This window comes from Pteronotus mesoamericanus, unplaced genomic scaffold (genome assembly GCF_021234165.1).
Source record: "Pteronotus mesoamericanus isolate MK-2021 breed Mesoamerican mustached bat unplaced genomic scaffold, CSHL_Meso_final scaffold_167, whole genome shotgun sequence".
In the NCBI taxonomy this organism is placed as follows: domain Eukaryota; kingdom Metazoa; phylum Chordata; class Mammalia; order Chiroptera; family Mormoopidae; genus Pteronotus; species Pteronotus mesoamericanus.
The window spans coordinates 3,536,996-3,550,732 of record NW_026555308.1 but is presented as its reverse complement, the minus strand read 5'-3'; the positions used below and the strand labels follow the sequence as shown (position 1 = coordinate 3,550,732).

At 48.6% G+C, this 13,737-nt stretch overlaps 1 protein-coding gene across 4 annotated transcripts in view; it reads right to left on the bottom strand.

The window, feature by feature from the left end:
* Positions 1-13,701, bottom strand: part of MGRN1 (mahogunin ring finger 1) — a 51,868-nt gene extending 38,167 nt beyond the window's left edge. For 3 of the 4 annotated variants that reach the window (XR_008530493.1, XM_054589535.1, XM_054589537.1), the window contains exon 1: positions 8,254-8,473. Coding sequence is in view for 2 of the 4 variants with exons in the window: in XM_054589535.1 (XP_054445510.1) it covers positions 8,254-8,341 (88 nt within the window). In the remaining 2 variants the exon portion in view is untranslated. Of the gene's footprint in view, positions 1-8,253; positions 8,474-13,111 lie in introns of those variants that run through there. The other variant, XM_054589538.1, reaches the window with a different exon arrangement.
* Between the last annotated feature and the right edge of the window lie 36 nt (positions 13,702-13,737).

The window sequence follows — 13,737 nt, the reverse complement described above, 5'->3', positions numbered from 1 at the left end:
ATAGTAATTGTTATGTGTATTTTACCACAATTAACAAACCTGGGGGAAAAAATGGACCCAAAGAAATCAGACTCATGGGCACCAAAGCCAGTCACAAGAGGGTCCACGGCAGCAGGAATTCCCCAGCACCCCTCAACATGAATGGATGAACACAGGGGCATGAACTGGAAGATCATGTAGCAAAGAAAGGAAACCAGCTATTTTCCCATGAACCATCTGCCAAGGCCTCTCATCATCAAATGTGGAGGGAAAGAGTGTCTACTTCTGTTTATAACAAGTTCAAAAATAGGTGAAACTCACCTCCACCTCCAGTGAGGTCAGGAGATTTCCCAGGGAGGAAGGAGGTTGTGAAAGGACACCAGAGGGCTTTGGGGATTGCTATTGTTCTATTTCTTTAACACATTCACTTCGTGGTCATTTGTTAAGATGTATGCTTATGATTTACTGCAGGAGTAATGTATATGATACCACCCATCCTTCATTTTACAGGACAACACAGAAATGTGAGGCTGGATGACTGCATGTCCCCTAGAGAAACACATACGGGAGGCGTGGCTGGTGTGGCTCAGTGGACTGGGTGCTGGCCTGTGAACCAAGGGGTCCCCGGTTCGATTTCCAGTGTAGGGCACATGCCTGGGTTGCAGGCCACGTCCCCAGTGCAGGGGGCGGGGGCCGGCGGCGAGAGGCAACCAACCACACATAAATGTTTCTCTTCCTCTCTTTCTCCCTTCTTTCCCATCTCTAAAAATAAATAAAATCTTAAAAAAAAAAAAAAAAAGTACATGGGAAATGCCAAATGGAGCATGGTCCCATTTGAATGTCTGGCTTGGGCAGCACCGGGTTTGAAAGGTGAGGAAGTGGTAGTGGTCACCACCTGCCAGAGTCAGCCAGGAAGTGCAGGACATTCTCCAGGAAACTTCTGGGCCCAATAGAAACTTCAGGGCCAGGTCCCACTCTGCCGGCCCATGTGCACTTGCAGAGTTAAAACTGAAAGAGGCCTGGGGAACCAGAGGTTAAGCTGATGAGCTGGGGAGACTGGGGTCCAAAAGCAAACTAATGGCCCAGAACTTGGAATCCAGCACTGCTCCCACTATACCCAGCCATGCTTGTGGGAGGCTGTTTTGTAAAAATAGTAAAAGGCCACAACTGTGAGGAAGAAAACACACACACACACACACACACACACACACACACAGTAAAAGGCCACAACTGTGAGGAAGAAAACACACACACACACACAAACAGTAAACAGCCACAACTGTGAGGAACACACACACACACAAACAGTAAAAGGCCAAAACTGTGAGGAAGAAAACACACACACACACACAAACAGTAAACGGCCACAACTGTGAGGAACACACACACACACACACACACACCCCCCCATCCCACCCCCAGTAAAAGGCCACAACTGTGAGAACACACACACACACACCCACACCCCCCCCCCCCCCCAATCCTACCCCCACCTCCTTTTATCCTCGGCAGCCAGGCCCTTAGCACCACAGCCGACTATGAAATGAGAGCAGCCGCTTTCGTGGCATGGGATTAAAGGATCCTTGGCCATCTGGCCAGACCAACCCAACTCAGGCTTTCTTCAGCTGCCAGGCTGTGAGGGCCTTTGCAAAGCGCAATTTCAATGGGCCAAGAAAGATTTTGTTCTCTTTCAGCATGAAACACAGCAGAGTGACGTGAAAGAGTTGATGTGAAAGTTCAACAAAGCCGAGGGAGGGAAAAGCTGGCAAGAGCTGACATAGAGCCGTTATTTGAATCAGAAATGACGATTTCTCAACAGTTTCCAGAGAACCTATGAAAGGCCTCCAGATACATGCATGGACCTGAGTAGAATAAGGTACCTCAGAGACAAACACGCAAGGCTCCTGGGTCTTCTCAAAACCCCAAGGGTAGGCAACACTCCAACATCAAGACCTGACAAATCTCAGCCCGGGGGCCACAGGGCGCGAGTGCCCATGGCAGGTTTCTAAACCCAAGCCACCCTCTGCTGCTTCTTCAGGAAAGTCGGTTCTAAGATGCCTATCCCCCATGGCCAACTTATAAGCTTTTTGTTGCTACTGTTTGGTTTTGTTTTTACTTGAAATATAACAACTGAAGCTTCAGGAATACAACAATAATCTCAAAATGAAGGTGAAACAAGCAGGGACATAGAACTAGTTCGTATGTGAATGGCACAGGTGACACTTGGGGAAGGCGAATGTCCTGATGCCAGCAATGACGGTGCAAGTGTCTGAGCGGGGAGATAAAACTCTGTGTGCAAGTGGAGCCCCTTCCCATCCCCATCCCCCTGCCACCAATGCATTGGTCTTGGGGCACAAGCTCACTTCCTCTGGATAGCAACGGCTCACAGAACCAGAATGCCGCCAGTGACAAAAGACACCCTTGGTGACATGGAGCATCCTCCCACATCTAGAATACCTGCCTCGGTTCCTCCTTCAGGCACCAAATAAATCAGAGTTGGCAAGGCCCTGTTCTGCAAAGAGTAAATCAACACCAACATGGAGCGTGGTCAAACAGACGTTTCTAGACTGCCCTCAACACAGAAGCACATACCACAAGTCTCCTTAGATTCACCTTGGATCCCTCCATCATGTGGCAGCAGAACCAAAGGTCCTTGGCCACCGCCTGACACCCCATGGGATGAGACACAGCTCAGTTTGAGCAGCTTGTGCACTAGGGAGATGGGGGTCACGTTCTGCAATAAAAAATTTGCACAAGCATTTATTAAATGCCCGTTGTGCGCCAGACCCAGGTGCTGTGAGTCAAAGGGCCCAATGGGATTTCTAGTTCCTCTGCCAAAGAGGACAAACGTCTGGTATCACAAGGACATGGCAAAGCTCCAATAAGATAATGAAGGTGAAATGCTCTGAAAGTGCACATTCATGATTATGTACAAAAGGTTTAGATCCGGGACATAGCCTCCTCACCACAGGCTGGTGGGTCACAGGGCTGATTGCTTCTCCTTCTGACATTTCTCTGGGGTGATCTTCCCAACATGACTTGCCTTAAACACCAGGACAGAGCAGCAGGTATGCTCTGATACACAATTAACAGTTAACAACTGCAGTAGGAGGAACAACTGTGGCAGCAGCCACCCACAACCAGGCACTCCGTGTTTGCATCTACTGCACTCCAGGCTCTCTGCCGCATGGCAGACACAGCCTTCTCTTTCAGTGCTTGAATGTGGTGTTCTAACATCTGCTTTGACCCTTGGCAGGGAACCAGCTGGCTGATGAAGCAAAGAAGTGCAAAAATAAATTCTCACTTTCATGGTCAACTGATTTTTGACAAAGGTGCAAAGGCAATTTGGTGGGAAAAGAATTTCAACAAAATGGGAATATTTCTTTCAACAAAAAATGCTGAAATAACTGAATAATCATATGCAAATAAATGGCATAGATCTTTACCTCATCCACATATGAAAAATTTAAGTACAAATGGATCAGCGACCTAAATGTAGGAACTGAAAATACTGAACTTCTAGGGGGAAAAAAGTAAGATCTTTGTGACCTTGGGCTAGGCAAAACTCTCTTAGGTATAACTCCCAAAACACGAATCATTAAAAAAACTTAAAAATTGAAACTCAAGAAGCAACTGGCTTTGTTAGGCAGTGGTATGTTGTCGCTGAAGTGACTCAATGACAAGGACTTGACTGGATTTTTCCGCATTCGCTAGCAGGTCAAAATGCAAATCTCCATGAAGCCTGGCAAAACCATCTCCTTGGAGGTGGAGCCCAGTGACACCACAGAGAATGTGAAGGCCAAGATCCAAGATAAGGAAGGCATCCACCCCTGAACCACCCCCCGCCTCCCGACCCTGACCAGCAGAGGCTCATCTTTGTAGTCATGCAGCTGGAAGATGGCTGCACCCTTTCTGACTTATCCAGAAAGAGTCTATCTACCCTGTACCCGATCCTCTGTTTAAGGGGTGACTGTTAAGTCTTCAGTTTTGCATTCATAGTGCCCAGTGGTGGCCACTACTCTGCATTCTAGCCATCTGTCCCAGTTTAAGTTTAGAAATTACCAGTTTCAGTAATAGCTGAACCTGTTCAAAGTGTTAACAAAGGTTTCACTGCATGGTAAAAAAAAAAAAAAAATGAACTTCACCTAGATTTAAAACTTTTGCTCCTCAAAAGACACCATTACGAAAATAAAAAGACAAGCCACAGACTGGGAAAAAATATCTGCAAATCACAGAGCTGATAAAGGAAATCTATCATTGTATCCAGAATAAAGAACTCCTACAACTCAATAAGAAGACAATCCAATTTTAAAAAACTGAAGAAAAAAAAGACTAAAACGGATATTTCTCTCTCTCTCTCTCTCTCTCTCTCTCTCTCTCTCTCACACACACACACACACACACACACACACGGAGGCTATACAAATAGCCATTAAGCACATACAAATATGCTCAACACCATCAGTCATCAGAGAAATGCAAATCAAAACCACAATGAGATGTCACTAGGATGACTATAATTAAAAAGACAGACAATAACAGATGTTGACAAGGACATGGAGAAGTTGGAACCCTCACACAGAACTGGTGGGAATAAATGTAAAATGGAGCAGATACTATGGAAAACTCTGGCAGTTCCTCAAAAGGTTAAACATAGAGATATCCCATGACCCCCCTGCCCCACTCCTAGGCATCTACCCAAGAGAAATGAACAGGGCCACACAACTGTTCACAAATGTTTACAGCCGCATTATTCATTAATAGTAAAAAAGTAGAAACAATCCAAATGTTCATTAATTGGTGAACAGATAAAAAATACTACATCTATATAATAAAGTACACACATACTACAACATGGACAAAGCCAGACACAAAAAAGACTACATGTTGTATGATTCCATTTACATCAAATGTCCAAAAACGGCAAACTTTAGATAGAAAGCAGATTAGCGATGGAGTGGGAGTAGGGACAAACTGCAAAGAGGCACAAGGAAACTCTGGGGCGGGGTCATGTAAACGTCTAAAACTGATTGTAGCGATGGTTATACAATTCTACAAGTTCACTAAAAGTCACCTAATCTTATATTTACAGCAGATGAGTTCTAATTACACCTCAGTAAAGTTCTTAAAAGCAGGATAAATACAATGAAAACAAGTAAATGTTATTAAATAAAAGCAAAGTACAGTTGCAACACATGTTGAAAGTCCCAGAAAAAAAACATTAGGCAGGAGATATTAAAAGATCTTACCACACACACACACAAAAAAAGTAACTGAGGTGATGAAGGTGTTAACTTGTGGTAATCATTTCCCAACATATACATATTGCAAATCATCACACTGTATACCTTAAAGTTACACGACGTTATATGTCAATCATATCTTAATAAAGCTGAGTAGGTCTGGCTGCTGTGGCTCCGTGGACTGAGTGCCAGCCTGTGAACTCAAAGGGCACCAGCTTGGTTCCTGGTTGGGGCACATGCCTGGATTGTGCGCCAGGTTGGGGGCCTGTGAGGGGCAACCAATCAACATATCTCTTACACATGGATGTTTCTGTCCCTCTCTTTCTCCTTCCATTCCATCTCTCTAGAAGTAAATAAATAAAATCTTTAATAAATATTAAGTAAATAAGGTTGGGTAAAAAATTGGACAGTGTTAGAGACATTTAAAAATATTAACACCCATCCTGGTAGGTAGCTCAGTTGGTTAGAGCATCATCTCGATATGACAAGGTTGTGGGTTCAGTTCCTTGTCAGGCATATACAAGAAATCAACCAATGATCACATAAATAAGCAGAACAACAAATTGATCTCCCTCTCTCTCTCTAAAAAGCAATTAAAAAAACAAAATAACCCTTGACTGATGTGGCTCAGTGGATTGAGCAGAGTCCTGCAAACTGAAAGGTCACCAGTCTGATTCCCAGTCAGGGCACATGCCTACGTTGCAGGTCAGGTCCCCAGTTGGAGGCATTCAAGAGGCAACCAATGGATGTTTCTCTTCCTCTCTTTCTCACCTCCTTCCCCCTTTCTAAAAATAAATAAACAAAATGTTTTTTAAAAAACAAAAATAAAAATAAAAAATATTAGCACCCAAGAATTCTTTCTCCTCAATATAATCAACTAAATCAGCAGAGACTCAGCAGAGACTCGAAAAGATAGTAACTTTTTCATAAAAACAACTCAAAGGTTCAATAGGGGCACCCGCTAAAATCGTCTCAAATCCCCCTGTACCACTAAAGTCCCTTCTGCCTCCAACTGACCCTCCCTAAGCAAAGGACAAGAAAGCAAAAAGGACAGCCTTTGGACTGGACAGCCCCAAAACTATGCTGTCACTGGCAGCAAAACAAAGGTGGCCCAAGGCATTCACCTGGGTGCCGGCCCCAAACTACTAGTTGTGGCTGACTGGGGTGTTCATTGGCAGATTCTGAAACCAAGTCCAGGCTCAGTGGGAAACAGTGTCCTGAATTATTAGGAAGTTCTGCCACCCAGAACCCAAAAATGGTTCTGTAAATGCCTTGCATTTGTTTTGTCCAAAGGTCCAAGTGAAGGGACATCAAGTCTGCTCTGGTTCCAGATGATACAAGGTGCCACGTTAAATGCTTTGATATCTCTGCCATCCCACTGCTAACTGCTATTAGAGTCTGAGACAGTCGCCTGATTTCCTTCTTAAGCCATTATAGAGCGAATACTTTAAGGACTTCTTAGGTCCCAGGCACTGTTCTGAGTTCTGCCCATTTTACAGGAGAGAAAACTGACCCGGGGGCTGAGCAACTTGCCTAAGGTCATTCAGCTAAAGACAGGCTGAAAGAACATCAGTGGTGGAAAAGGATGACTTCAAACAACTGCTCCATCAGATCTGGAGAAGTCAGCCTCCAGAGCCTCTAGAGGATTCCCCATACCAGGCAGTGGTGCCCCTGCCTGCCCGGCCCTGCCCTTGTGCCTGGGACACAAGCAGGCACAGAGATCTCCCTGACTGGTAGGCAACAGTATCGTTTGCCTAGTTTTGACTGCATCCCGGTTCAACTGCCCTAAATCCATCCCCACCCCTTTACTTCCAGTAGCCCCAGAAACTCCACGTCTTTCACCTTCCATAATCAGGTCAGAGCAGTTCTTAAACCTGAGTGGACATCAGACTCACTTAGGGAATGGGAATTCAATGCAGGCTCCTAAGCCCCCAGCAGGTCTGACAGGGCTGGGAACTGCATGTTTCACAAGCTTCCTCACTGGTGGAAGCAGGTGGTTCTGAAGCACACTCACAAGAAACCAGGCCTGGTGGATGCCCGCAGGCCTAGAAGGCACATCGGATAAGGTGCTTCAGAAGCCAGGAATAGAGGACCCAATCAGAAAGTCCCCATGATGTCCAAACTCCCCATCCTTTCTTCTCTCCCTTCCTTGGCAAATATCAGATAAAGAGATAGAGAAGATTAGGAACTGGAGCTAAAGTTCTGGGTCAGGCCACAATCATTAGAGGCAACAGAACAGTGGGAACAATTCGTCTAGGAGTCGGGCTCTGGGTTCCAGCTGTGCTTTCATCCAGCTCTGAGCCCTTGGGAAAGTCACTTCCTTTCTGGTGGCTCAAGTCTCACCAGACACACACACACACACACAGACACACACACACACCCCTCCCCCCCACACTCCGCCCCCCAAGAACCCAGAGGCCCCCTCCAACCATTCTCCTGTTCTCCAGCAAGATTACCAGCCTCTTCCCCATGGAGTATAATCATCTCGTTGAATCCAGTCCTACTCCTTCCACCATGCACAGGCGCCAGGAGGTCACAAGAGAACTAAGCCTCTGTCCACATGAGACGTAAAGTGTCTGAAGACCCAGCCACCAAAGAAAGCCAAAGCCGGCGATGGTGTGATGTCAATCCTTATGACAATGATCACTTTGTAAGCACAAGCGAAGCGCCGGGCACCGCGCTAAGCCCTCGCCAGCGCTGAGCCCAGAACCTCATCCCGGCCCTACGGGCCCAGGAAATTTCCCGAAGATCTCCCCGTCGTGCAAACAGGGAGCTGAAGCACTCAGGGGCGAAGTGACTGACACAAGGTCACCCAGCCTGGACGAGGCGGTCAGCCCGGGAGCCCCGACAAGCCCCAGGGTCCGCATCGAGGGGACGCGGGGCTTGGAACTGGGAGACGACAGGGAGGGCGGGGGACCCAGAAGAGCCCCCACCCCGCCCCTGCGTGAAGGGCCCCGCGTGGGCGCACCTTTCCCGCCCCGCCCACCGCCAAGCCCGCGCCTCGCCGTCCGCGCCCTGGCCAGCCGCTCACCGGACTTCGGAGGGTAGCGGTAGGCCGAGTTCGCCTGAATGTCGATATCCTCCACGCCCGCGATGCGGCGGCTCAGGATGGAGCCCATGGTGCGCGGCAAGAAAGGTCGGGCCAGGGACGGGCGCGGCGGCAGCGGCACCTTCACGCAGACATGGCCCCGACCAGGCCGCACAGACGCTTCCCTACGGCCGAAAAGCCTCAGCTTCCGAGCCCCCACCCCCGGCTCGCCCGGGGCCCGACGCCAAGGCGGTCCTCGGCACCCCCCGGATCCGAGGCATCTCGGGAAATGGAGTCCCCTCGCCTCTGAGGGCACCGGGCTACGGGGCGGAAAGCATGCCTGTTAACTACACTTCCCAGGACGCTCCTCGCCCGGGTGCGCTGAAGTTGTTGACCAGCGCTCCGGGACATACCAAATGAACTGAAATCCAAGAGGCGGAAACATCAACCGCACCGCAAATTGTCCTGTCCTCTACATTTCAGGCACAGCACTAAATTGTAACTTTTTAGCCTCTAATAATCTGTTCATATATAGACCCTTCTATTTACCCCTTTCCATTTTACTCCTCTCGGAAATATCTCCCTGAGCCAAATGGTTCTCCCCACTTCCCAGGGTTTAACTCCTGCCCTGGCCAGCAGAGGGCAAACTTACCTACCACCGGATAAGAGCTGGGGTGGAACCCAAGCTTACCTGGAGAGGTGCTCAAAGAGGAAGTAATGCGCTTGCTTTTAGCCTTTTCCAGAATTCAAGGGATCTCTCTGGCTCCACCTCCAAAGCAATCACTTTGAAGACAGAATTTTACAGCCCCCTTCAAAAAGGCAGTAGACCTCTCCCCATTTTACAGATAAAGGAACTGAGGCACAAAAAAAGGCGAGCCACATACAAGATCAGGATTAAAGCCTCACGGTTGCAACAAACTTTGCTAACTTTTGACTTAACACAAAACTCAGCAGGAAACACAGGGATGTGTTTATACCTAGTTTTCAGTTGAGAAACAGGGGTTCCTAGAAGAAAGTGACTTCCCAAATAGAGCATGCTGTATCAAGACAGTAACTAAGGAGGGCAGTGGCTGGCTAAGAGTCTCAAATGAGAAATTCACCACAGGCCACATTAAAATGAATCCTATACAGCCCTGAACGGGTAGCTCAGTGGGTTAGAGCATCCTCCCAACATGTTGAGGTTGTGGGTTCTATCTCCTGTCAGGGCATATACAAGAAGCAACCAATGAATGCATATACATTGATAAGTGAAACAATAAATCAATGTTTCTCTCCCTAAAAATCAGTAATTAAAAAATTAGTCCTATACCTTTCTAGAGACCAGAATCCAGAATTCAACCTCCTATTGCCAGATGACTAGGAAGCCAAAACTAATAAAAGAAGTGAAGGACTTGGATGATTGTGAGGAAGAGGCCATGTCTTGGGAGAACTTGATTAAATATCTCTGCTCCACAACAAATATTCCTATTTACTGAGTACCTACTATGTACTAGGCATTGTGTTGAGGGCTTTGCACATATTCTCATTTAATTCTCTAATGTCTGTTCTATTTTTCATTCCCAATTTATAGCATAAGACAGTAAGGCTGGGAGAGGGGAAGTACCCCACTCGGGTCACCTAGAATATAAGTGGTAAAGCCAGAATTTGAGCCAGGCCACTCCTTTTACCACCTACATTCCCCTGCCATCTCTCAGAGACAGGAATGTTCCAATGTGCCAGATTTCCTATCGCTTGCCCCCGGATGGGCCTAAAGACACCCCCACCCCATGATCTTTCTTCCCTTATTTTAAATTTCTTTCTCTTGAATCACATAACATTTGCACATATACACACATAGATATTCCACCACTGCACTCAATTTACCAGCCTCCTTCTTTGTGGGGAGGAAGGGGGAGTACTGAGGACTTCAATGTTTCCGCCGAAAAATAACCCTAGAAGCATGTCCTCCCTATGGATCCTGGGCTAGGGAGTCCTTTCCATGGACTGGATGTTTGATTAATTAAACATTTCTCTTAAAAGAGCTTTAGACTTGCAGTGCATTTTCTGTGCTTATGCATGCCCCACTGGTAGAAAGGTCCTTTCTGATTTGGTACTATTTCCACTATCAACATCTTGACTGATTCACTTTATTTATTCAACAAATATTTATCACACAGTTACAATATGACAGGCAAAGAGCCAGGCAATTGGGATCAAATGGTGAGATTGCCAGATATGCAGGCTAGTGAGGAAAAAGACACTTAAAAGGGTAAAAAGTATAAATACAAGATGTGGTAGGTGCTATGGGGGAATGGATTGAGATGAAACGAAATAATAGCAAAGACCTACTATTGATAGGGAAGTCAGGGAAGGCATCACTGAGTTGTTGACATTTAAGCCAGGAGGCAAACTCTGAGAGAGTAGGCCAGGTTCCAGACAAGGGGGACAGCATGTACAAAGACTCTGAGGCAGCAAAGAGCTGACTGTGATCCAGGAGCTCAAAGGCCAGTGTGGTTAGAACCAAGTAAATGGAAGAATATGGGGACAGAGATCAGGAAGTGAGGCAGTGGCCAGATCTCAAGACCCCCTCAGTCAGCAAGCATTGGGTAATTTGAAACATAAAAAAAGACCCTAGGCACAATTCATGGCCTCCTCGGGTAAGTCCCTCAAGACTGTATTTCCCAAGCCTCTTGAGAGGGCAGGGTCCTCACCTATTCACTCTTGTGTTCCCAGAGCCAGGCACCCAGTGTGTATCTGATAAACAAACATATCTGTGAAATGACTGAAAGGATGAAGGTAGGGAGGAGGGCAGGGAATGCTGAGAAGGCGAGGGCCCTGTGCCTGTGTGAACTGGCTATGTCAACTTTGGCAAGGCTCTCACCTCCCTAGATTTCAGAAAAGATGAGGGCACTGCCTGAAATGCCTTTTATTCCCCCCACCCCCATCTACTGGCTTCTGCTGGCAGGCCCAACTGAGCCTGCTAAGAAATCCAAAGTCCACTTTCTGACCTGGCTGATCCTGGCTGAAAACAAGGTTTTTTACTTCCCTTCTGCTCCTGGGAAAACAAGTCAACTGTGGGGCTGGGGGGTGGAGGGGGGGATTGTGGGGGGGGGGGGGGGGGCGCGGTCAAAGGAGTGACCTTTGCTCCTGCCAGCCGCACCTGGCCTCACCCTGTTCTAGGCTGGACAAGCCTGAACAAGTACCTGAGTGGTGCCTGGATAAGGGTAGGGGAAGGTACTTCCTGCCTCCCTCAACAACGAAAGCCTTCAGTAGGCCCTGTCCTTGCCCACCCTCCCCTGCCAGAAACACATCCTGCTGGCTCACCCGGTGCCTGCTCTTCTCCACTAGCAAAAGTGTAAGAAGGCCTGAATTCCAGCTTCAGTTTCATTATCTGTAAAAGGGTGCTTGGGCTCACTAGACAGAGGCAAAGATGTGAGAACTAGAAATAGTTCACTGGATGCCAGGCCCATGATGAGCACCTCACTGGCATTAATCCTCCATAGCAGCCCTGGGAGAGCTCCTGGCTCTCACCTTGAGTTCTACAAATGAGGAAACTGAAGCCCAGAGCCAGAGTAACTTGCCCAACATCAGAATCATTAAGTGGCAGAATCAAGAGTGGCATCTAGGTCTGTCTGGCTCCAGAACCTGCTCATCTTCCACCATGACCTGTTGCTATCCCAGTAGTAACAGTACCCATGTTCAGAGCTGCCTACCCTGCACTTTGCCCACACTAATTAACGTTCAGGATGCTTTGCAAAGGTTAGGGGCAATCTTAAATAAGAGGAGAAATCTCCTGGTATCATCAGGGTTTGCAAAACATAGCGGAGACTGAATGACACGTCACCACCACCACCACCACCACCCTGCCGAGTCAGAAAACAGGCCGAAACCTTATTTTCCAAACGAAAGGGTGACTTTAGCCAGGGCTGAAGCGCCCACTGGAAGAAAACACTGAGTCCTCTTTCTGTCAATGGGTCAAGCTCCCCACTTGAGCAGGGCTCCATTCCCTCCCCAAACTACACTGACGCCCCACCCCTCGAAATCCTGGGACATTTCAGGCCCTGTCCACAGGTCTCCCATCCTCCTCCTCCCACCAGCCAAAGTCAGAACCCGTGGAATGGTCGAGAGATCCAGGAAAAGCTCCCTAGAGAGCACTACAGGTCCCTACTTCACCGCACCCAGTGTGAGACAGTCCCCCAACACCCAATCCAATTCCGTGGTTAAGGCCGCTGGCAGGGGCGGACTCCTCTGTAATCAGACACACCCGAAACAGTGCCTGAACTGACTGAATCCCACTGCCACCATCAGGTCCCCACACTGCTACAGTCAGTGATTCTAATGTTGACAACGGGCTTTAACTCACCACCCCCAGGGTTTGTATCTGCTTCCTGAAGGCACTTTCCACACTTGCAATTTTTCACTTGCCCTTGGGATTTTTGAAACACGCCCACACCCAGCCCCGCCACCTGCCGACCCCTCTAGACTTTCCTCTTTTCGCTGTACCAGGGCTACGTCAGGGCCCGGTACAGAGTAAGGACTGAATAGTTGCTCAACAAATGAAACTGCGGCCCAGGAAGCGTGAGGAACCGGGGCAAGGTCATTCAGAGAAGTGGTGACGGAGCCACCCCTCTGCCTGGGGTTTCTCTTCAATTCCCAGTCTGGGTCCCAGTTACAAGGCCTCCCCGACCCCAGCCCCCGAACCCCGGGAGCCAGACCCGCTAGGTCAACCGGAAGCGGCGCGTGCGAATCTGTAAACACAGTTCGCAACGCCCCACCCCGGGATTCTCCAGTCCCGCCTCCGCCCGCCACGTGACACACCCCGTCTGCCCCGACCCAGTGCCCGCCCCCGACATCGCCTCATTGGGCGTCCAGCTTTGTTTACCTTATATGGCCAGGTCCTAACACCCCGCGGAAGCTCATTGGCCGAGATGCGGCCTCACTCACGAGACGTCACTCGGGACCGAAAGATGCAAATAAACTAGGGCATTCTGGGAATACGAGTTCTGAGTCTCCCCGGAACTGGCTCCGCGCGGTCCTGCAGTCCACACGTTAAAGGAGAGATTTCCGGCAAAGCACAGCAGATTTTGCGTGGGAACGTGGAGACGCCACAGGGAAAGAACCTCGAGGCAGCAAAGACTGTCAGCCTCGCTTGCCTATCCCAAGCGCCATCCCTAGTTAACCCCAGAAGTTTCTCGGGCCTACTGTGTACCTGGCCGAGCGCCGGGGCGGGGAGAAGCCGCTTCACAAGTGCGGGATTCGCGGAGGGAGTTGAGGAGACTCGAAGGCTTCCTGGAGGCGGTGATTTTGAGCAGAGTTCTAAAGAGTAGATTCATTTATTCACTGAACGAATATAGGTGCCTACTGTGTGCCCGACCTTCGAGGCCTTGCGTCCTGGTTCTGCCGATTTGTACCACAATTGCTATAGTGCTCCCCTCACCCAAGGGTGCGCCCACTCAACACAGAAGGATGCCATCCACACTGGGGCTCGGGATCCCACGTCTTGACAAA